Consider the following 26,153-nt stretch of genomic DNA (forward strand, 5'->3'; position numbering starts at 1 on the left):
ATTTTATTTTCAATATTGTTTTTTGTATGTGAATGGTTGCTAATAGAAATAAATATGATTAAAATAACAATAAATCTCTTTTGGTACAACTGAACCAGTTAAATCTTCAAGTCAGTTGAGGAATGGCCCGGCATGGCCAAGTTTTAAGGCACTCGACTCGTAATCCGAGGGTCGTGGATTCGAATTCTCGTCACACCAAACATGCTTGCCCTTTCAGCTAAGGGAGCATTATAATGTAACAGTCAATCCAACTATTTGTTGGTAAAAGAGTAGCCTAAGAGTAGGCAGTGGGTGGTGATGACTAGCTGCTTTCTCTCCAGTCTTACACTGCTAAATTAGGGACAGCTAGTGCATATAGCCCTTGTGTAGCTTTGTGCAAAATTCAAATCAAACCAAACCAGTAGAGAAATAGTTTTAAAATTGTAATTGCCTGTAGTTTTTTTATCTTGAATCACATAGAAATAGATGTGAAGATTATAACTCTGGAATTTACAAGTTTTAGCTCTGCCTGTAAAAGGAATTTTGTTTTATTTAACATAAAATACTAAAATCTTGTTCTTCTCCTAAAAAGTACTGTAGAGAAGTTTACTATTTTATATACATGTGCTTTTTTTTGCATTTATGTATACTGTTTAATTTGAAATATAAATTTGCTTAATGATACAGTATAACTGTATTCCTATGTTCTGTAGTTATTTAGTTGTGAAAATGTGTCCTTTTAGGATATTGTGGGTTTAAAAAGACATATTATTGTGTTGTGTATTTTGGCACATTTTTTCTGCTATAAATTCTTATCTGCAGAAGAAAGACTGGTGATTAGTCTCTGTATAAAATTGAAGAATCTCTGAGGTGATCTCCAGCTATCTAAGAACAGGCTGTTGAATACAGTAGTTTCAGTTTTAAGATTTTCAGGTTTGAGGCTATGCATGTGTATTAAATAAGTATTTTTGTTAATTTGGAGGAAATGGTAACGATAGGCTTCAATTACAAATTAATATAAGTGTTAGTTTGGAGTCACATTTTCAGAAAAGAAACTTAATTAGTGAGTATTAATAATGTGCATGAACATTACCACTTATGTCAGCTTTGTGGTATTCAATTTATGGTGTATAATGTTGACCTTTTACGTAATTATTTATCTCAAGGTTTTGTTGTGTTTAATAGTATTCAGGTAATAGTCACTAGATGACTTTACATCTTATGGGTCATTTTGATAGTATAATTTTTCCCTTGCTATTTAAAATAAATTAATTGACAGTTATAAGGACCTGTTTTATATAAAGAAGTTTTCCACTGATTTTTCTTCTTCAGATGGAAGGCAATGGATAGCTATAGGTGTTCTCTCTGGAGTCATGATGGTGGTGATTGCCCTATTTTTCATCATTTAATTCGATAGATATTGCTTTTAATATGGGAACAACAGATGAAGAGGAAGATGATGGATACTGCTTATGAGTGATTATACACTTTAAAAATATTTTTTGAATTTTTTTGTTTTCTTACAGCAGTAGGTACTTGAGGTTAAATGTTGTCAAAATCAATTAAGACTGAATATTTGTCTAAATGCTATCTCAGAAAAACTTGCATGGTGTAGATTTTAAAAGTTTTTAGTTTGTTTGGAGTGAAAAGCACAAGTTGTTATGAAAGTTTTGTCATACCCACAGATCCAAGTACCAGTCTTGATTTTGCAGTTTAAGAATGGTTACTTCATAATAAATATAATTCATGTAAAAGATTTAAGATTTTATTTTTTGTGTATCTTCAGTTGTAATATGAACATTATTTTGGATCCAAATAATATATAAGCTTTCTTACTTGCTTATTTAAAAAGTGTTTTAACCTTATAGACAGTATTCCCTTCATGCCCTGTTGTGTATTCCTAAGTATCCTGTCTCTGAGAACAAAACTGACAGATTTGTCACTCTGCAAAATCGTATTTTGCTTTAGGTGAAAGGTCAATGGTTGCAGTATTCAGGGAGTGTAAAGGTAGATGCCAATGTGTGGAGTTCCTAACCAAGAAATAGAGTTTGGTTTCTTGAAGACATTTCATTTGAAATTGTTTTCAAAGGCCTAAGAATCAATAAAAAGTTAATATTCATAGACTCTTTGAATGAAAAAATACAATAGATGTGCTTTAAGACCTTGAACACGAAAGTTTTTCTCTTATGTTTTTGTAACTTATGCTTTGATCAGTACTACAAATTGTGTTAAAATTCAGAAGAGGTTTAGCTGTTAAGTTTTGGATAAAGTATTTTGGTGTGCTATGTATTTCCAACATGGCACTTAGGGCTGATGATTGTAATGAACTGATAAGTGTATTAAATATAAAAAGATAATAATGAACCATGGAAGGTTATTTATATAATATGAAAAATTTAATTTGTGCATGAATTCCACATCTGCAACACTAAATAAATTTTGCTTTTTAATTTTACCAAATACCAGTGGAAAAGTTTGTAATGAGTAATCTTTTATAACAGTATGAGCTCAGCTGGCTGATGCTGTATTAACAAGTAGCTAACAGTTAATTATTTCATTTCATCTTTGTTATAGTGATGGATTTTGTCTTTTTCATAATCCTACTTTTTTGTCACCCATTAATAGAGTGAGAAATATAATTTATGGATAAATTACTTAATAAATGGAGTTACATTATTGAAAACTGATAGAAAACATATTGTAACTTACTGAAATTATGCAAATATAGAAAAAAATAGTGATATTTAAAACATCTGCTGTTAAAGCTACTTAAGGAAACTTAAGTCCAAGGTGGATACTGTAATATCAGACTTAAAATTCTACCAATGAAGAAAATGATGCAAAACAGCTATTAAATTGAGCTACCAATCTGTTTAATTAATATACACTGTATCACTACTATAAGTAATGTTATGATAAGTCTACTGAAAGTATTTTTTTCTGCAACATTATTGCTATTATCTTATCAAGTTATTTTTGAAGGTAATTAAATTATTTAAACAAAAATATTGTTTGTAACATGAATAATTTCTTTTTCAAATCAAAAATTAATGTCACAGAATCATATTTATTTGTGACGTGATCTGTAAGAATACTGTAACACTATAATTGTTATGTGATGAAAAAAATTTTAAACTGAGCTATTTTAGGCAAGTTGTTTTGATTTACCATAAGTTTTGATTTTCTCTCTCAGAAATCTCAGATTTATTTTTAATCATTTAATGTGATGTCAAGGGTTTTAGTTGATTCCATCAGAAATTACTGAACTTTCAATGTTTTAAAGTTTATTAAGTTGTGTGTAACCATTAGTTGTGAGTGTAGATTTTTTAGTTTTCTAAAACATCACTAAATATATATCCCTATAGAAGGCAGCTGTGTATTATAAATCCCATAGCATTTGTAGGATTTGAAAGTAGTATGAGGAAATATTTGAGTCCAATACACAGCTAGTGTAATGAAATTTGGTATGTGTGTTTGTTTAATTTTCATATTGTGCATTGGTAAGAGAGTATGCATATATGTATGTTGCATTTTGTGGTGAACTAAAATTTTGAAATATGAATAAAAGGGTGTTGCTTTTGTCCAACTACAACATTCACAGACATATTGTACTTTTGAGAATATAAAGTATTTACATTTTTGTAAACATGATGATAGTGAACATGATTATAATGTTATTAAACCAGTAAAAATAAATGTATTTAAAATTTTGGATATAAAAAATATCTGAACTTTGAAAATTTAAATACATCTTGATTTAGAAATGACTGTGTTGAAGTCTTCATTTACACACATTTGTTATATGTATGTATTTATAATTATTTTTTGCCCCTAAATGTTTTATCTTTAACAGAGTGGAAATGTTTCAGATATTAATACTCATTATACGTCATTCCACTATTACCTTTTGCATTAGTAATGGTATATTTAAAGAAAATTGTGTAAAACTATTTTTTGACAATGATATCAAAACAGCTTATGTTTCAGGTGCTAAGTTTAAAGAATTTTCATGTAACTTGATGCTGTATTTTTTTTTTAACTTTGGGAGGCCTGATGTAGGTAATCTTATTGATGGCTGTAAAAAAGATTAGAGGATTTATTTGTTCTAAATTTTGGCTTAATATATTAAACAATACAATTTGTAAACAGTACTGTGAACAATACCTTAACTTCTCAATTGAATATGTAAAGTGTAGATTCAATTTTATTTCTTAGTTTTCATTACTTAAAGTAAGATATGTGAAGTTGCAAGTTCTGTTGTTTTTTTTTATTGGAAAGTTGAAACGTTTCATATGGATTCTAGATCTATTTTCCAAGAAGTAAAAATTATTAAAAAAGCAACAAATGCATTTTTACAAGTCTCAGTTTATAACACAGTTTGACAAGTTGCTCTTCTTTATAAAACATCAACCTAAATTAAACTCTTGCTTTAAGTGTCAGCTCTTCAGAATGCTGGTTCATCTGTGCTATAATTGCATATTCTAATTTCACAATATAATTTATAAGTGAGACAAGTAATATCCAATGTAGAAATATTTGTCTCTGATAATCCCATTGCAAAACTGGAAAGCTTTTTTGTGCACTACACAGGTTGACTACATTAATGTTCTATTTCTGAGGAAGGTAAAAGTAATAACTAAAACATCTGAAGTTTAAGTTGTTTGAAGATTTTAGTTTTTGTTTATGAAGGTTATATTTTGTGACATATTTACTAAAAATCCTGATTAGTGAAAAAATTGTTTTAATATGAAAACGTGGTGTGATTTTGTAAACTTATTTTAATATATGTTAATAATTAAGCTTGAATGCTGTTTAATTATTTTCATTTATTAAATGTGAGAAAGGTTAGTAAACAGATATTGCATTGATGATTAAGTTTGACAGATGCTCAATTGTTACTCTGTATCACTAATCTGGATTATGATTGTCCTGCACGTTAACTTGTACAGAAATTAAATTTTGGAAGAAATAAATATGTGAGCTAGACATACACTTTTATCAAGATATGAGACTATGATTTATGAGCGAATTACCAGTAATAATAATAATAAAAATACTTTTTGTATCTCATATAACTGTGTAGGGTCAGTTCTTTAATCACCTCAGAATTTTAAAATAATTATAATTTTAAATCATTCATCTGCTTAACAGTTTGCTCATAAATCAGTTTCTGAGGTGTATTTATGCAATACTAATTACAACTGTCACATTCACAGTTGCAAGTTAAGACTTGATAAAATATGCCGTTTTGTATCATTACAGAAATTATTTTTTTTATAATAAAATGTTTCATATTTTGTATCCTTTGCGTAAAGGTTTATATGAGCATTGAAGTTTTAATTTTTCCATTACGTTTTCTTGTTAATTTGAGCGGAACAAATCACGTATGTAACAATAATCAGTTAACAAGAAGCACGTGTTTTGGGTGTAATAAATGTTTATACTCTCCTATCAAAGACACGCAAAAGATCCGTTTGTTTAGATTCCACGTCGTCGACTTCTCCGTGCTAGTAGAACCTACAGAATCTTCTGACAGCTGGTTATGACAAGAGTTGTTAGCGAATGGGAGGGAGTAGACACCTGAAAAACTATTCCCTTGAAATAAGTTTTTCTGTTCCCAAGCGCAAAACACTTTTTAACGGTATTATGTCAGGACCTGACTTAATTTAGACAAAGTATAAATTCAACTAATGACGGTTATACTGTTATGAAGGCCACTGTACTGGTTAACTAATAATTGGTTAATATTGAAGAGGTGACACAATGTCAAATGGCGTGTATAACTTCAACGTGTGGGGAACAAACGGCTGTTAAAAGAGAATGTTTTAATTTGATACTGAATTTTATTTCTCTACTAAAAGTACACTAAGGTGTTATCCCGAGTATAGTTAAAAAAGAAAAGATGTATTAACGATGGAAAAAACGCGAAAATGTTGCTGAAACTATTTGAAAGTGAAAATGCATATTGTGTTCGGATTTCAATGGGTGCATATGCTGCGAGGTACTCCAAGCAAACAACGGGTATAAGTATTCTAAAGGGTTTGATCTGTGTGGATGCAATTATACTAGCATTATTCTAAACTTCTATCAATAGTTGCTGATGTAAGTATATACAATGACTGTTCAATATAGATACATATGAGATTTAAATACGTCAAAGTGAGCTCCGATCTTTGGAACAGAGCACACTCTCAGCGACTGTCTTGTTGATTTTCAAATTAATTTATAAAGTCAATGCTTCGTTGTAAATGTGTGTCTGTTTGTGTGTATATACACATCATTTTCCATGAATTTATGGAGGTAGAAGTGTGTGTGTGTGTATGTGTGCTAGATATTTTGCCTTTTGAGTTAAAAAAGTGAGTTGAAACTATATATTATGAAGCATTCATTAGGGGTTTACATTTTATACTAATGTGCTTTAGTATGAATTTTTAGAAAGAAAAACTAAATGATCTTTTTAAATGATACTACATACCAAGACTCTTGAGTACGTCGGTTTTATATTAAATACGTATTTGTGACACAGTGAAATAATCCAAAAAAGTTTACAGTGTGCACCGTTGACAAAATAATTTGTGAGGAATATACAAGTTGTTGTTTTCCATAAAACAGCAGTCCTTCCCCAATGACTTAGTGGTGAGCATGAAGGCCTATAATACTTAAATTCAAGTTTCGATACTTGTGATGATCGTAGCACAACAAAAGAACAAATAAAGACGGTACTTCAGATTTCGTAACCCCTAAATATAAATAAAAATTTCTGTCAGGAGTTCAAACCGTTAAACTTCATCAATAATTTAGATTGTAAGCTTTAAACTTTCAGGGGTATTCATGCACAAATGAGATAGCAAAATCCAATATATTTTTTTTCAATTAATACAAGTGTATGCCATTATTTATCGGAGCCTCGAGGTTCTGGCGCTCAATTCGCAATTTGCTGGTCGTGGAATCGAAACCCGGTGTTGAACATGCTCGCTCTTTTAGCCTTGCATGCGTTATAATATAACGTTAAATCTCACCATTTGTTGGTAAATCATCGATAGCGGGTACTGCCGGCCAGTTATCTTCTTCGTTACCGTCAGTTAAAAACGGAAAACAGCAATAGGTAGGCCTTAGTCATTTTGCCATAAACAAACAATATATTTCAGTTTTTAAATCTTGTAGTTTTACAATAAAATGCGTTTCTTCCTTGAAATTATAAATACAATTTTCTTAAAATTATTAACTGCGAATTAGTTTTCCTTTGTATTCGCTCTCAATGTAAAATAATAGAGTAAATTTTCAACGTATAACTTGTAAACAAATGTTTTAAAAGTGATGATTTTTTTAGATATGTATGTAAAAGTATGATTTTCAGTATATACACTAGTATAATATAATATTACGTTTGTTATTAATTATGAGTTATAATAACTATTTAATTTGTATTAATTAAAACTAATTTTAATAGTACTATCGAATTCAAAACACTTATTTATCTGAATTTTTTTACAGTGTTATCTTGGACATGCCCTTCATTATTTTAACCTTTTTCTATAGAAATGTAACAAATACATTAGAGAGTTAGACAATATCGACTTTTAGAACATACTCTTCGCTTCGTGGATGTATTCATGCTAACGCCCTCTAACGAACAACATTTAAAACGATCGTTGGCACCATTGATATTGTCATCTAGAAGATGGAGACGCTCTTGAGAACTCGGCGTTTTATATAACAATGGTAATTAAATGTCGCATCTATTGCATTTTTTTCTGAAAGTTTTCGCCTTAAATCAGCGATCAATGAACTTATGATAGGTAAGAGTTTCATTACATGAAGTAACTGTTTACATTTTTAATTGGTCAGCTTACATTAGGTGGCTAGGCCTTTCAACTGCATTTTTTGTACTCGATTGTTGCAACTTTTTATCCTCATTATAGTTTTACTAGTATTTGAAATGCAAGTCACGCTATCAAAACTGGTTGAGATTTAGGTCAAATATTAAATTGATTTTGATTTCTTTTTTCAGTTCCTGAGATGTACCTTTCTGTGATCTCAGTATTTTTTTCACACTGTTACCATAGTGAACATTCCTCCATAAAACCAAAAACACGTGTACATTTGTACATTATTATTGATTATCTTTCATTCAACATGCACTATAGGTTGATCTAACAGATATTTCATTTTGTTTTTCATTATGTTAAATATTTACTTTTACAAAGGTGTTAATATAATTAGACGGGGGAGTAATTTTGCTTATTATTCTATTAGAAATATGTTTCACAAAAATTCCTAAGATTAAACAATTGTACATTAGGTTGCATGGTTCGACTTTCATGTATAATTTATCTAGCATCTTGTAGAAATAAGTGTTGATGCAAGAACTAGAAAATATACATAACTATTAAGGAATGTTTTTTGAGAAGAACAATTAATTAAACTGATTTCAAACTTGTGCTAAAATTACACAGTTTTAGACGTAAGTTTTTGTATGTGGTATTGAAAGAATACAGTCGAGATTGATGAATCCTAAAAACACAAATGTTGAAAACTGTATTATAATATATATAGGATGTTTAATCAATAATCATATCACTTAGTCTCCAACCCAAAGTGCACATAAGGTTCTATTACTAGCAATGTCAGAGGAACTGATATCTTTCTAGATATATCTGACACACTTTACAAAAGCTTTGGAAACTCCTAATGATGTTATAATTGAAAATCAGAAGCCAAATAACAGGTTTACCGTCAGAGTTCTTGTAAGTTCAGCCATTGCACTGAACGTTGTTGCTAGTTGTAAAGTTTCAAGAAATCGCGCTGTTTTCAGCTCCTCCAAAACAAAAAATACAATAACGTTTTTATTTTAACGATTTCAACGTTTCAACCTATTGCGTTGGGTCATCATCAGATAAAAGAATATAATCGTTAAAATAACTTGTTCACTGTAACATTTGATGATGATATTTTTAATTACTGTTAATTACTGTTTAATGTTATTACAACCACTACCAATAATTATTTACATATTCATGACTTGCTGATATTTTCAAAATTATAAATATTTTCTAAGATATGGTTACAGTAAATGTATCCTTGAGAAAGTGTATAATGTAATAATAGCAATAAACGTATGGATTTATGAAAAGAAACAAGGTTAACATTCTTTCGTCATTAATCTGTAATCATCTATATTGTAAAAAGTATTTATGTTATGGTGCTATCGGTTACATTCAATGTCGTCTGTTCCTTGTCGAAATTCTGTGTTTCTTTATTCTTTGTATTAGTTAGAGATACAATAATGCTAGAAAGGGCATTTTAATAATTTGAGAACTATTTGATATGCTAAAGAGATGTTACTTCTTGATATTTTAACAAAATGTCTTCCACTGTTTTCTGTTGGTTTTTTTGTATCTGTGTATGGTTCAGAGGTGTCTCTAGATGCTTACAAGATTCGGGACTCGAGCTCAAGGCGCGGAAATTTTCGGCGTTTAAGTGTAATATCGATCACGGTTTTCTAGTTTGATCTTTCAGTACACTCACTGAGAATTCGCGGCACTGTCAAATATAATCTGTACACAGGCCTAGTGACGCCTCTGGTATGGTTTGTGTTTTAGTGTTAAGCACATCCAGTGGTCCATTGGGTCCGCAAAGAAGTGTAAGCAGTCTGGTAGCCCAAACTAAACAAGAAAGAATTTATCGAAGATAATAACTGGATAAATTTACTTTGTTGAGAGTTATACGTAACTATCATGCACATTCAAATAATCTTCCTCAATACAAAAAAACGTTATTTCATTGTGAGAAATGTTTGGATAATCATGCCCTAATAATTGTAAGATTGTATATGCAATAGTTTATATGCTGATGTATTTATTCAGATGTTCTGTACATCCAATGACAAGGATGATTGTTATGGAGTGAACGTCCTTTTTCAAATTGATGAAGCATGATTATGATTACACATATCATAAGACATTAGTGTTAAGCCTATTATATTTTCAAACACTACACTGTTTATCTAGTGCCTTAAGGATTTATAAGATGTAGAAAAGTGTATAGATATAGTATTTCAACCACATTTTATTCGTGAATAGCCGTTGCTAAAAACGCGTTTTGCTCAGCCTAGTGGTTTTCAGTTCGTTTGTAAAAGGCGCTCACACCATAACAATAGCTGGTGCTAGAAAAGGGGTATTATTTTGGTGGAAATAGAATAGAACTTGGAACATGTAGGCTGTACTATAAATCAAACTTCAGCTGTAGAAGATGGCAACCAAGAGGTTGAGCAGTGAAATTCAAACGTTGAAATGATTAAATTACTAAGACAGGATTGGATAAAACGAGGCACAAAATTAAAAGAAAGCCAAGAAGAAATTTACAATAAATTCAAATAGAACAATAGGAAATTCAGAGAAAAATAAAGTACAAAGGGGCATAAGATGATAAAAACATTACAATAATTTAAGGAAAGAGTTAAACGAAAGAGATGTAGACTTTAAGGGAGAATTAAAATGAGAAATCTGAAGACTTTGTTAAAGGAACTGTTGGAGATGTACAGAGAGACTAAAACAACAAAACTGATAAAGTAAAGAAATACATCATTGAGGTAGAAAAGAACCTCATCGACAAATAAAAAATCTGGAAATGCAAAGACTAAGCCAGCCACAACTCTTTTTGCATCAGCTCAAGAGTTTCAGCCTTGAATGCTATCCACTACAAAGTATGAATAGGAGATCTTATTTGGTCTATATCTATTACAGCTACTTCTGTGATATCTGTTCCTGGGTTATTCCATCGATGACAGTACCAAATCCAGTTCCAAAATGTAGCTGGCCAGTTCAACCTTATCAACTAGAGAAACCAGTGGACTATGATGGGAAGGAACCACGGAAGTCATACCAAGCTCATTTTAAAATTATTTTGAGAGAAAAGGTTTGTAACAATGAACAACAAACCATGAGTATTTCTGCCCATTTACAAGATCCAGCTTGAATAAAATTAATCTTCCAGCTGAGAATTATAACAGTTATCAAGCAGTTGTAGCTGCCTTGTTGAATAGGTTGAGAGTATTGTATCAAGAATAGTATTCACAGCAAAATTCTAGAAGATACTATAGAAGGAAAAAGAGACCTTAGCCTTGTGGAAGATTTGAAAAGTCTTTTCCACTTATCATATCCGGACGGTTCTCGTAAAATATGGATTCATTGATACATCACTAATTTATAAACGCCATAAAAGACCAGGGTATGAGGATTAGACCGAAGCAAATTAGATTACGTTTTTTAAAGGAAGCTTTGCACTTCACGGTGGAACTAGAATACATTAAATATACAGATTAACTAATGAAGACACCGACGAGAAGTTACGGTGGATATTAGATCCTGCTATATTGAAACATATACTCTCCAAACAATAGAACAGACTGTAACAACAAGGGACAAGACGTCATCCCATCCTCCTCATATCATGAGCATAAGAAGAGAAAAATCGAAAAAGAGAAGAATGGACAGCTTAACGTAGTTTGTTTGTTTTCTGTTGTTTTTTTTTCTGTTAGAATTATTCAAAGAATTTTACAATCCAGGAAAGGGCAGTGCTGTAAGCTATATTTTTAATGTTGTAATTTTTTAGCTAGAGGGCTAAGAAAGCCTATAAAATTTGAAAGATATAACATCAAGTTTTCTCTTGTATGTTCTAAACGGGACATTATAATGTAACGTTCTGTGAATCATTGGCAAGTTAGTTAAAGAGTGTGTCGAAAGACAGTCAAGGAGATAGTTCTGTATAATTATTTTTAATATTGAGATGAACTGATCATCGTGTTAGCTATTACGGTAACTTTGCAAAGCTAATTATTTTGTTACAAGTTACAGCTTTTACAGTAAGGAAGAATATTTTAAGAAATGAATACGACGTTTTTATCACTAGTGCAATCATTCTCAAGTACACAAGTTTTAACGATAAAGAAAGTTTAGTATTTAAATCAATAACATAAATTATTTAGATTTTAGTGATTACTTCTGTATTTGCATATAATTCTATGTGAACTCGAAAATGAAACTATTTATATAAGTAAATTGTTTTGAGTTATGGTCATTTGTAAAATGACGGCAGTGTGCAAGTTTGTAGAAATATTAGAGGAGGAAATAAAATAATATATTATCGTTGTGTGGACAGAAAATATAAATTATTTTCATCTGGTAATTTAAAAGAACCCTCTAACAAAAGAACAACGTTACAACAATATTGTCAAAAACTATTTCGAATGGTTAAAAATAGATCAACAATTTAGTATGTAATGTTTTAGAGCTTATATTTGAAAAAATATTAGATCTAGAAATAGCATAAAATTACCCTTATTGAACACTTGAACGTAATAAATGCGTGTTTTAACTGTCCAATTCCTGATTTGTTTTGATACCATTCGCTATTACTGGGATTCACATCATACTGAGTAATTTTGTTTTTGGTTATTATAATACTCAACTGGGGACAATTACTCATTGTCTTTGTAAAATACATAGAAATTCCCGACAGTACTTAGCCATTTGGCTACACTAAGTTGCTGGTATTTTTGTCACTCGAATGTTGTTAATTTGGAATATGAATAGTTTATATTTTTGTGAAGTCCAATAAAAGTATGGAACCACATCAACAATTCTTGAGTTAACGATTTTATTTTATTTTTGTTACTGATATGATTTTCTTTTGTTCTACGTAAAAATATGCATTATTTAAAATGTAGATGCAACACTGACAATAGGTAACATTTGATATTTTCTGTTAGTTTAAAGTAAAGGGTGAAGCGAAAACTCTGTTTCTTGGATATTGGTAACCATTATCAGCTGCTACTTCTGTATCGCCTATAGATACTAAATATAGTAGCTATTGATTAAGCGCCATGATGAAATATTCAACCTTTCCCCAAAGGCACATTTTGTTAGAGAAATGTCAGAGTTGAGACATGTCGATCTCAATATAAAGTTTTAATTTTCTAGTTTCTTTAGAAACAAGCTTTTGAGAAGTTGTTCAACAACACCCACTTCATCTATTCTTTCGTTAATATTTAAAAACTTTTGTTAATACATATCTATTATAAACCAGCCCCGTCTTTTCTATCACTGAGACTTTTTGTTTGAACTTTAAGGAATAACGTACACAAGTTTGCAGACACGTTGAAATACTAATCAAGATACTCTGGTATTTATGGCGCTCAAATACCCCTGCCCTGTCAGCCTTTGGAATGTAATAATGTGACAGTCATTTGTTACATATTATAATTTATCTCGGATACGAGCCCTCAATTTATAAGGTTACGTATTACGATTTCAAATAGTCGGAATTTTAATTTAGAAGCTAATTAAATGTTAATATCAAATTTATAATATTTACCGACAAGATTGATACATACCCTTTTTAACACAAATATATTTTAATATTAAGAAAAAACAATACAATTTATAATAACCGTTATTTCTAATAATTATTACAAATAATTATTTGCACAAAAATTTATAAACTCACAAACTTTAGTCTTTTATCTGGACTGAAATTCCATCTTTTATCGACATTCACGGAGATCAAATTAATTCTTTGTTGATTCACCTGTATACTATTGACGGCTGGCTATGGTTGAAGGACCCGTAAATTTTCACTGGCGACAATATCCAATGTTCTTCCAGAACCACCAACGTCCGATATTAATTCGCTGACGTTGAACGGTTTGTAAAGTTCGAAATCTGCAAACGTTCCTGGTCAAATTATATAGTTTTCCGATTAACAGGCATTAATTACAACTATAGCTTCCGAGGCCTATAACACACTGACTATAGCTGACCAACAATAATATTTTATCGGCTAGCTGCTTTTATACGACTCACGCGAGTTTCTTGAAGTTACAACAATGTTGAAAAATGAGCTAGTGTTTTCGTAAAACAAATATTGTTGGTTCTTGCAGGAATTTTCTACAAATTTAGAGAACATGGAGGACTTGCGTAATATACGCCATATGCAAAAAAAAGAAAAGAAAACTATACTGAAACAAACATAGGCATTAAAATAAATGTACAACAGTAAATCTGTTACACAATCTACTGTTCGTTGGTAAAGAGTATTCTAAAAAGGGGCAATGGGTACTGCCTGCTGATTGCTGTTCCTATAGTCGGCAGATCCAAATTATGGAATGTGGCTTAGCCATAAACAAGCAAACACTAAACAAGACCAGTACTTAAATTATTAAAACTATTTACATAAGTTGTTTTGGCCAGTTCGATACCAAAGTTAATTTGTTTTATTTATTTGTAGTTATCGAAATGTAACTTTATTGATTTAATGTTGAAGAATTTGAGCTACATCTAAACAAAATATACGAATTAACTTTAAAGATATGTTTACGAATGGATAATCCTGATTAGATTATAAATCAACTTAATCGGAGATTGCATTTAGATTAACTGGTCATATTTTATAATGGTGATAACATTTTATAGGTTCTGCTTTGATCTCAACATTATTGATACTTAAATCACTTAAAGTTTATTGCCTTTAATAAACTGTTATTAGTTTGACAGAGAAGGTGGAGTAAGACCTTAACTTTAGATGTTTTTTCATCAATTAAAATGAATATAAAGAAAATCAAAAGGTTTTAAAATATAAGTGCCTGTCTAATTAAAACGAAGATTATGCGTATCTCGGTTAGATATTGAAAAGTGTGCTCTTTGTGGATGGGAGATGCTTTACCTCTAAGGTAAGGCCCGGCATGGCCATGTGGTAAGTGCGCTCTACTCGTAATCTGATGGTCGCGGGTTTGAATTTTCGTTACACCAAACATGCTCGCCCTTTCAGCCCTGAAGACATTATAAAGTTACAGCCAATTCCACTATTTGTTGGTAAAAGAGTAGCCTAAGAGTTGGCAATGGGCTGTGATGACTAACTGTCTTCCCTCTAGTCTTACTTTGCTAATGTAGGGACGGCTACCGCAGATAACGCTTTGCGCGAAATTTAAAAAACAAAATAAAAACAAACGTATAAGGTCGGATTAAACGATCCCACCAAACTCATAAAAACTGTATTTAAATAATCATTTATATGTTCCCGACAGGAATCAGGAAGGTCGAGCGCAATGTGCAAATTGGGCATTATCTAGGGTAATAGCTCCAGATAAATGTGGTAGGACAATGACATACAATACGGCTGAACCATACTGCAGAAATATTTGCGTGAGGTAAAACGATGTCTGCTGATGGTGAGGGTGGAGGTGACTGCTTCTTCTTCTAAACCACACAGAGTAAAGAAATTGCACAATGTCTTGAACTGTTTGTTTTTCACAGCATATTCGGCTGCCTATGACTCTTCGTTGCTTGACATTAACAGAGTGAGATTCCCTAAAATATCCTCTTTGGAACTATTAAAAAATTCAAAGTGTTGAAGTCGTTACTGCAGATGAAAGTGGATCATATAATATATATATTCACTTTAAAAGGTAAATGGTACGATAATATAACATGATATGCAGGAGTGGACTGAAGAGGACTGTCTCACCACACATTTGTCATTTAAGGTTCAAAATAAGGTGTACGTAGCATTCTTCACAAAGATTCTAAAATAGATTCCCAGTAGTTACTGACTTTCTTCTTTTTTTTAATACCATTAGCTGTTAGTTAAGAACTTCAAAATCTGGTCAGTCTAGGATTAGAGAAATTAGAGTTGGCTCAAAAGTAATCTTATAAATATTTAAAGAGAATGTAAGTATTCTAATTTGAAAGTACTGTGATTTAATTTTGTGTTCTCCACAAAATAACTATTATAATATAATTAACGATTATTTTTGATTTTTTTATTAGGGTATAAAGAGATAAAGATACTGTATATGTAAACCTTTGATTCCATATCTTACCTATAGTTGTGTTAATTTGTGGTTAGTGTATATTATAATGTAATCCTCGTGTGATTTATTCTCGTTCTAATTGCTTTTTTTCCATACTTGTTTCAGGCGTGTGTTACGGAGCATGTTCGACTACAGCAATCGGAAGGCATTATTTGTTTAGGACATTCGCGTAAAGCTATGCAAGGGTTATCTGTGCTAGCCCTCTAATTTTGAACTGATAGACTAGAGGGAAGACAGCTAGCTAGCAACACCCATTGTCAGCTCTTAGGCTACTGTAATCAAATAGAGGGATTTGACTTTCACTCCTAATCCCACGGTCCCATGGTGTGGAGCGTGATTTTGTGACAAAGGCTCATTACCTGTGGACCCTCGAATTCACATTCTCGTTAATGGCTAACGTATACCTGGTCCAGGACTTAAAGTCGACTGTGAATGTGTTGTTTAGTAGAAGACAAATATTGTGATAATGTTAGAGCAGTGGTTCTCAATCTTTTTTATGCCCCGCACCCCTAAAAAAATTTAATATGTTCTCGCACCCCTCACAGTAATTATTTATTTAAGAATAAAGGTGAAGGTGGCCGAAACAAATGTTATCTCGCACCCCCTGGAACGCTTTCTCGCACCCCTGGTTGGGAACTACTGTTTTAGAGATTCTAGCCTGATGAAGGACGATTGTCTGGAATATGGCTAAATAAAATTAATATCTTATACGTGTGTTTTAACCCTTTTATTTATTAAACAGTGTTCTGATTCAGTTATTGATACTAATTTTTTTTTAGAATTCCATTTATTCAAAAATTCGAGGACTTGATTTTAAGAGTAAATAAGTATCACAAAACAGCAAATTATATAATATTCCTACATAAACCCGTTTTTCTTGAACGTCTTGAAAGTGTAATTATTCAGTAGTGTGAAAAGTAGGTTATTTCACGCATCATGAATAAGGCTTTTAAACTTTCCTATCCATCATTTTCATAGCAGATATTTGTGACAATTACTAGACCTACTACGCGATTCAATCTAGACCAGGCTGATTATTGACGTAACTTATGGCCAGTTTCGTATTCGTGTGTGACTATACAAACCCAAATGTTTCTCAACTGTTATATAAACTGTGATATTCTGAATATGAAACATAATAAATTTTGGTGGTTTACGCGCTATATTAGGAGTTTTCACTGTATCGATTAAACAAGTTAACGGGTGAACGCAAAGCTGAAACGGGAGAGATTTTCGTTTGTTGGTCTAACCTAGATTCAATAGCAGCGCTTTTAGTCTTTATTCATTTACTAATTTCTTCGAATAAAAAGTAATTTATCATTTAATATTATTTTGAATCCATATATATAAGGAGTTCTCAAAACTATAACAGAAATAAAACAGGAAGCGTGTGGTAGTTTTTTCCTGGTGTTCTAAAAAAAATTCTTTTACGTGAATCTGATACTATATTTTTCTATTTCAACTCTACCAGTGAATAACATAAATCGTCCATCTTTTTGACTTAACTGAATGGTCTCGCAGGGGTCTTATATATTTTTGTGTTTTTTGTTTAACAATATAAAATTATTCCGTGATGACGAGAAAACCCACTTGTAGAGAAAAATATATATGTAGAAACGGCTGGTGTGAGCTGAGAAAAGTTTTTTATGTAGAGGAGCGAACAACGTTTCGACCTTCTTCGGTCATCGTCAGGTTCACAAAGAAAGAAAGAGGTAACTGACCGATAGCTGACCACATGTTTGAAGGGAGTTGTGTAATTGAGTGTAGAGGGCGTGCTTAGATGTTTGATTATATTTATTAATGAGGGCTTGAGTTGTTGTACAAGTAAGGCTTCTTTAATTTTGTGTTTGTTTATGTTTGCTTCTTTATTTAGTATTTAGGTGTTTTTTGTGGTTATGTTGCGTTTATTTGATTTGCAGTGTTCGAAAACGTGTTAAGGTGACTTTTTATGTTCTTTGAATCTGGTTTCCATTTTTCTACTTGTTTCTCCAATATAGAAGTCGTGGCAGTTATCACACTGTATTTTATAAATAATGTTGGTGTGGTGTTTGTCAGTGTAGTTTTTACAAAGTATAGATCTTAGTTTTATGCCTGGTTTTTGAATAAATTTGGTATTAACTGGAATGTTATATTTTGTTACTACTTTTTGCCAAATGTTGATTACTTTTCTGCTGATGTCGGGAATATATGGTATGCAGCAGTATATGGTTTCGTGATTTTTTAATTCGTGGGATATATTTATTTTTGTTAGTTGATTTTGCTTTTTGTTTAGGTGTGTGCGTATAATATTTTCCACGGTTTTTGGAGGAAACGTATTGATGTTTATGAAGTATTGTTTTATTTTGTCTAATATAATATAAAATTATTATTATAATTTGATTTCATGAAATTAAACAGTGTTTTTGGAACTTAATTTTCATTCTCAATTTTATCGTGAATTTTTTTCTCTTTTTACTTTTCGAGAATAAAATGTAAGGAGTAACTATTCCAAAGAATAGTGAATAAATGGGATGATGTGGTACATAAGTTCATCTTTTTTAATAGTGAATAAATGGGATGATGTGGTACATAAGTTCATCTTTTCCAGTGTTGGATCAGCTTCTTTTTCCGCCATCTGGTCATACGGCTCGAAAAGAAAAAGCAATCGACTTTCTACCTTGGTGGAAATAAACAAATTGACAAAAAAACAACAAAATCACAATAAAACTGAGAAAAGAAAATGTACTTTTTATAACGCTCCCCGCTAGTACAACGGTAAGTCTACGGATTCTCATTGCTAAAATCAGGGGTTCGATTACCCCTGTGGGCTGAGGAGATAGCCCGATGTGGATATGTTATGAAAACACACACACTTCTTATAACAATATGTAAATTCAAGAAATCAAAATTATAATAAGAGCTTTATTTAAAAATGTGATTGAATTTAAAACATTGATAACTCCTGCGGACTTTCATGAGCGTGACGTTTTTCCTTCTTCGTTAGAGTGAGATTTTGTCCCAGTAATTTATTGGAGAAGTGTCAAATATTTTTTATTAATATTATTAATTGAACATAAAACTTAGTATACTGAGACTGCAGTCGAATTTTTTTTAATGGGGAATACATAATTGTAAAGGAATATTTCAAACACTTTGTCTTCAAACTTATTATTTATTTCAAAACCAACCTAAAGAACAGGCTTTCAGTAAATAGAGAAAGGTTATTTAAAAACATAGTTCTTTTGGCTATTTTAACCCTCAACTGGTTTTACTTCTTTGTTGACTGGGTAGGGTATGTTTCCACCAACGATTATTTTATTGCTTCTGATATCACAATATTTTTTCACATTGCAATAATTTTACTAAAAGTTGATTTAATTTTTCAGAGTAAAATTGATACTGGCACGATAATACTGTATGTATCTTTAATGCCTTTATACAAACACATACACACGATATATAACATATTTATCATTGAAAGTAAAGATGTCAACTTTTTCTATAACAGTGTAGAAGTTAACAGATGGTATAATAATTAATTAGAACTTCGGTACATTTAAGAAATGGTCATTTTAGTAAGATTATACATTCAGTTTACGATAGTTCATAAAGAACAGTCTCCCTATGATAATGATCTTGAATTCCTAATTCAAGTTTTAATCCCTCTAGTGGATATGAATTAATAATATTCAATTTTGAAGAAAATAACTGGGGAAAATCAAGTGAGAAGGATAATTACTGTTTTAGAATGAGGAGATCGTTAATCTTAAATGTTCAGACCAGTTTTTTATTCATCTTTTCAACTATCTTAAGGAAGTAAAAATCAAGAGTACATGCTTTAAAGCTGAAACGTTCATATGCTGATTTAAAGCATAGTTTGTAATAATCATGCATTGTGCTCTATTCTAATCGAACGTAATGCGGTAATAAATAAAATAACCGATTATGAGCACGTTACGTCATTAACAAAAGTATTTATTTTACTTTTTTATAATATCAGCAGAGTAACAATACATTCGAAAATCTGAGCATGTATGAATACGAGAAAACAAGTCAGACCAGGACTGAAGGATGCGGACTTTGTTCTTCTTTGAATCGAAAGATGGTAACGATAAGAGATGGCTTCTTCTATCATTTTAGTTGAATTGGGTGGAAACTTCTCTTTTATAAAACAATTGCCTGCTTGTCAATTGTTCAGAGGAGCTGCATGTAGTGCATTTTCGATGACACGCGCTTGGATTTTGTAAGTTTCGTTGTGTTTTAGATACATTCGCAAAGTAGTCGTTACAGAGAGGAAAGCACCTCTTGGAATTTAGATGATATACATTAAAGCTGTGAAGTAAAATGGGATGAATCATAGTACCACTGACTTAAAGTAACGTGTATAGAAAAAGCGTTTTGATAGTTTTTAACATAAGTGTGAAGAGAATGCATGGCAAAGCGATAATATGAGAAATTGAGATTGAAATATGGATAAAGATGAGAAAGAGCTAAATTGCTGGTAAGAGAAATAAGGAAGAAAAGCAAAATAAAGGATAGGTAAGAAACGAAGTAAATGAGGAATAAAACAATTATAAACCTTGAAAAGGAGTAGAAAAGATGTGGCAAGGAATACAAACAAAGAGTGAAAAGGTAGGAGAATTGAAAAAGGAGTGAAAGATTGAGTAAGGTCTGTAAACGAAAAATCAGAAAATAAGGAAAACTTTGAAGAAAATAAACTTAAAACTCAAAAAAATGAAAGTTATAAAAAAGAGGTCTGTAAACGAAAAATCAGAAAATAGAGGAAAACTTTGAAGAAAATAAAACTTAAAAACTGGCAAAGAAAATGAATGAAAGTTATAAAAGGGGGAGGTAGAGGTCTGTAAACGAAAAATCAGAAAATAGAGGAAAACTTTGAAGAAAATAAAACTTAAAAACTGGCAAAGAAAATGAATGAAAGTTATAAAAGGGGGAGATAGAGGCAGAAAGAGAGGAGGAGGTCAATTATGAGACATATACCATAGTATTAAATTAGGTATAAATAGAAAAAAGGAAACAAGTACTTAAGTGGATATAAATCGTAAGGTATGAACAGAAACATTTATAGAATTTTAAGAAAATAACTAAAACGAGAAAACTAAATACGCGTTTACTAATGTTAAAGAAACAGCGCAAAAGGTAAAGAAAATAATGCTAGAAGAAATAACGGTATAGGGACACAAGGAAAGTCAAAGAAATAGTTTAAGACAGTAGAATGTGGGTTAAAAGAAAAAAAAAGAATACAGAGTAGAAAGGGAAAATAAACTCATATATTTGTTATATAAGAAAGAAAAACACAATTGTTAACAAAAATATTAGAGTAAGGTATAAAACAAAAATCACAAAAAACCTAAGAAAAGGGCTAAAGTAGATTATAAAATAAAAATACCACAGAGTAATATGAGTGAAAGAACGTTTAATATTTTGTCTAAAATCACATATTAATCAGTTATAAATAAAGTATTTAGAAACTTGCTGGAACGGAGAAATCTTTCTGAATGTGTAAACTTATATTGTTTAAGACAAATTAAACAGACTAAATATTTGTTTAAATCATGGTAATTAATAATTTATGGAAATATAAAAAATAAATAGTTTCTCGCAAACGCACTCAAGGAATTTCAATTTTTAATGCATCGTATCGGTTTTAGGCCTACCTCATATTCTATACATGGAGATAATTTAGAAACTTCTTAGTTTTATTTTGGTTATCACTATATTTACTACTATAGATATGGTCATTCTCTGTCATTTTTAACTGTGCAGAGAAACAACCATGAGGATGAATAATATATATATATATACCAGAGGAGTCGGAACCGTGGTTGTTGTAGCACTCCTACATATTTGACGTATATAACATCTGTAAATTATATTATTATATTAATTTTCTGGGAAGGGCATGCCCACCTAACCTGGTTGATTGAGCTGCTATTTGTGCTTTCAGTCTTTCATTATAAAATCTGCATATCTAACCAAGCAACTCCTTCCTTCATCTCAGTATATGAACCGAGAAGAGAGTTGAAAAAGAAATAATGGGTTTCAGTAACATAATAAATTTGCCTCGAATAAGATAAATGAGATAGTGGAGAATTAAGTGACAGCTAAGAGCCATAATAACAGATTTAATAAAGAGAAGTAAAAAAAGTAAATTTGTATAAGGATTACTCGAGTAGAGGAACTATGTATCGTTTGGGATGTATGTTTGTTTATCATAGTCCAGCTTGACTGATGACCTTTAGTATTCAACGAAAAGTTTCCTGGGTATTGAATTGTGATAGAGAAAAGATAGATTTGAAATGCTGTTTCGTATAACACTGATCTAAAATACAGAACTGACAAATTAAAATCAATTTGAATAAAAAAAATGCAGTTTTGTGTATTTTTTATTACGAATATTAGTAATTTTGGATTACGTGTATGTTTAAGAGGGCTGGATTGTAAGTTCAAGCACATATTCTTATTTCACGCATACTCCTGTTGAGAGATGATTGATTTATAAAAAGCAGCATTTAGACGCTATTAATTCGGTGTATATTTTAGAAATATATACATTATGAAACTGTTATTTTTCACTGTGCTATCAGTTTTTGTCTTTAAAAGTGAAAACAGAGGTAAATAAACATTGTTACCTAGTGCTATCCAATATTAAACCAGATACAGACCTTGAACGATAAATTTTAAAAATACGATTTTGGTCTAGAAAATAATGACAAATAAACCAAAATTGAAGCCTGATTTAGAATTAAAAAAAAGTTTTAATTCTTAGTTATTCTTGTAGATATTCGATGAACAAGTCTAATCTGTTTGGATAGTGAAATCTGGTGTGATATTTCGTATATTAGTTCCATGAAAAGTATCTATGGTCCTAAAAGATAAAAACAGCAAGATGTTGCATATCAACTTGAACATAGTAGCTAACTTTTAGCAGTTAGAACTAAATGATTAGTCTTAATTATTGTGAATAAGTAGCGCTAAAGAAAAACTTCAAAGTACCTATCACTTCCATTAAGTCTTAAGTTTATAGGGAATTCGCTTTGTGTTTTAAACTATTTCACAGAAACCCTCAAAGCTTATTAAAATGATGAAGTGCACACATGGAAAGAAGTTATAGTAGAAATCACTGCGAAACATCGGACACCAGACAAAAAACAAAACAAAAAATGTCTAAATATTTCATTATCAAAACGTACTGGTGAAATTATTGGTTTCGGATATTCCCGCAAAACTACACAAAAGTTACTTACGCTAGCTGGATTTGACTGTATATCCACATCCCTAAAGCTTGAAGCACGTCTTTGTAGAACGAAACATGTGAATGTGGGACCCTAAGATCCACAGTTTGGGATTTTAACCATTATAAGGTTAAAATGGTGAAATTACAAGCTGAATTTCAGTACTTTAACACTGACAAACAATTTTTTCATACATCCAGTTGTTAACTGTTAATGAAAAACGCATGCTAATCGTATGAAGCAAATAAACTGCATTAAAATACATATATTTTGGAAGTTATTTTCTTTAACTGAGTCCAATACACAAATACATTTTGAAAACTATATGTTTTTTACTTTGAATACATGTACCATCATTTATCAATAATTTCATCATAATCATATTTTGTCAGTTGAATCACTGTCTAACGGCTTTACTATATACAAATGGCTATACCGGGAATACTACTTACATCTGCTGAAACCCACATTATGGTTTTGGTTTGAATTTTGCGCAAAGCTACACGTGGGCTATCTGTACTAGCCATTACTAATTTAGCAGTGATAGACTGTAAGGGAAGGCAGCTAGTCAACATCATCCATCGCCAACTCTTGGACTACTCTTATTAACTAATGGTCGGATTGACTGTCGGATTCGAACCTATGACCCGCAGATTGCGAGTTGAACACACTAACCGTCAGGCCATGTCAGGTCACACATTATATGATTTTCAAGTGTTATTCTCCTGTGATTTCTGATTCACTCTCATCCTTTAAATACGAAACAATTGCTGGAAAAGTAGTGCATTTGCTTGAACTTTTTAATAGCAGAAAAAGAAAAGTGAAGATTGAAAACTTCTTTCAGAATTATATAGGGCTTTTCAAATTTTTACCGGCTTTTAGCTGTCCATAGCTCAAGTACTTTCTTAATTAGTAACCGCTGAATATTCCCTATTCATGTGAGGTTTATCACGGTAGAATAACATACTTCAAAGAACTGGGCAGAACATGACCCAGAAGCTCGCGTCTCGTTACCGCAAAGGAAAAGAGAAAAGCAAGGCACTCCCTTGTAATAGTAACAGTCATTCTTCCTGATAGGAGTAGCCCAAGAGTTGGCGATGAGTGATGTTGACTAGTTTTCTTTTCTATAGTTTCTCACTTCCACATTAGGTACGATTAGAGCAGATAGCATAAGTGTAGCTTTGCGCGAAATCTAACAAATTCTTATACGGGGTCTTTTATCAAGAGATGGTGTGACAGGTAAGAGATATTTATTTAAATTCTATTTATCGAACCTACAAAATTTGTATGTTTATTTTTGAATTTCACCCAAACTACACTCGGGCCATTCGCGCTAGACGTCCCTAATTTAGCAGTGAAAGAATAGAGAGAAGGCAGTTAGTCATCACTATCCACCACCAATTCTTAGGCTACTCTTATCAACAATTAGTGGGATTGACCACCATATATATAGCTTCCCCTTTGCTGAAAGGACGAACATGTTTGATGGGAGAGGGATTCGAACCTATCACTTTCAGATTTCGAGTCGATCGCCCTAACGACCTTACCATGACGAACCAAACCCACAGACATGGTAAGCATCCGCCTATGTTTTTACCAAATGCAATATTTTTGTATTCACACATTAGCCTTTAAATATAGTATGTTGTTCAAAAAGGCAGTTTCAAACTGGACGGAAAATATAAGATTGCAAAGAATCTGTAAGAAAAATACTCTTATTTATAGGTGTTTCTGTTTACCTCATTTAGTAAATCTTGTTTATTGTATTAACTTAATAAATCTTAAATACTGATGAGGAAGTGAAATGGGTTTATAGGCTTATCTCCACCACTGATATTTATTACTTAACTTTAAGTTAAAGTTATCTAAATCTTCATATTGCCATTTTTTAAATCTATATTGCATTGCAATTGATTTTGTTTCGTTTTTGTCAATCTTGCCTTCCCAAGAGGTAATGCAGCATGTAATCAGTTTATGTAATACTGTTACAGTATTTAAACTGTCAGTTGATTGTACATTTTAACTATTAAAATCAATGTACAATGTACAAGTACTTTGCAGGTATAAGTTTTCTAACCCTTCATGTATACTCTTGTGAGTGAAAATTTATATATGTAATGTAACAAATTTACTGTTATACACTTATTTTAATATCTGCATTTGTTTCAGCTTGATGCATGTAACGTATATTATTGGAAGTGTATTGCGCAAGTCCCGCCTTCTCTCTAAATTTGTAGAAGATTCTTGATAGCAAGAATCAACATTATGTGGTTTACGAAAACACCAGCGTGTCTTCGAACACTGTTGAACGTTCGAGAATTTCGTGTGATTGGTATCACAGTTAACCATGAGATAGTAATAGAACAATTATTGGTCATCTACAGTCAGTATACTATAAGCCTCGGAAGCTATAATTGTGACTAACGTTTATTAATTGGAAAATTACAGAATTTGGCTAGGAACTTTACAGATTTCAAACACGAACTGATCAACTTCAGACAGTTAGCTTCGGACGTTAGTATTTCTACGAGCTAGCTTGCATTCTAGTCAAATGAAGTGTATCTGTATATCAGTATTCAAGTAATTTGCGCTCCGTTGACTTGGACCATTGATAAAATATTCAGTTCGAAGACTGAGTATTGTTTGTGAGTTTGTAAAAAATTGTATATAAATAATTATTTGTAATAACCGTTATTATAAATCGTATTGTTTTTTGTATATTAAAATATATTTGTTTTAAGAAACAAAATTGTGTGTATCAGTCTTAATGGCAAATATCTTAAACTTAGTACATATCAACATTCAATTAACTTCTAAATTAACATTTCCATCTATTTGAAACCGTAATAAGAAACGTGTGTGTGTGTTTTGTTATAGCAAAGTCACATAGGGCTATCTGCTGAGCCCACCGAGGGGAATCGAACCCCTGATTTTAGCGTTGTAAATCCGAAGACTTACCGTTGTACAAACGGGGGGCTAATAAGAAACGTTTGTTTGTTTTGAATTTCGCGTAAAGCTACTCGAGGGCTATTTGCTCTAGCCATCCCTAATTTAGCAGTGTAAGTCTAGAGGGA

At 31.4% G+C, this 26,153-nt stretch overlaps 2 protein-coding genes across 6 annotated transcripts in view; both read left to right on the forward strand.

Moving 5' to 3' along the window:
* The window catches only part of LOC143230704 (syntaxin-6-like), a 40,371-nt gene extending 36,825 nt beyond the window's left edge, over positions 1-3,546 (forward strand). Inside the window, exon 8 of the mRNA XM_076464717.1 lies at positions 1,312-3,546. Coding sequence (XP_076320832.1) covers positions 1,312-1,388 — 77 coding nt within the window. The 3' untranslated portion in view covers positions 1,389-3,546. The remainder of the gene's footprint in view (positions 1-1,311) is intronic.
* A 4,086-nt stretch (positions 3,547-7,632) lies between these two features.
* The window catches only part of LOC143230707 (glucose transporter type 1-like), a 320,532-nt gene continuing 302,011 nt past the window's right edge, over positions 7,633-26,153 (forward strand). For 4 of the 5 annotated variants that reach the window (XR_013016603.1, XM_076464720.1, XM_076464719.1 and 1 more), the window contains exon 1: positions 7,637-7,778. The gene's annotated coding sequence lies outside the window, so the exon portion shown is untranslated. Of the gene's footprint in view, positions 7,779-26,153 lie in introns of all 5 variants that reach the window. The other variant, XM_076464724.1, reaches the window with a different exon arrangement.

This window comes from Tachypleus tridentatus, chromosome 10 (assembly GCF_004210375.1).
Source record: "Tachypleus tridentatus isolate NWPU-2018 chromosome 10, ASM421037v1, whole genome shotgun sequence".
Taxonomy (NCBI): domain Eukaryota; kingdom Metazoa; phylum Arthropoda; class Merostomata; order Xiphosura; family Limulidae; genus Tachypleus; species Tachypleus tridentatus.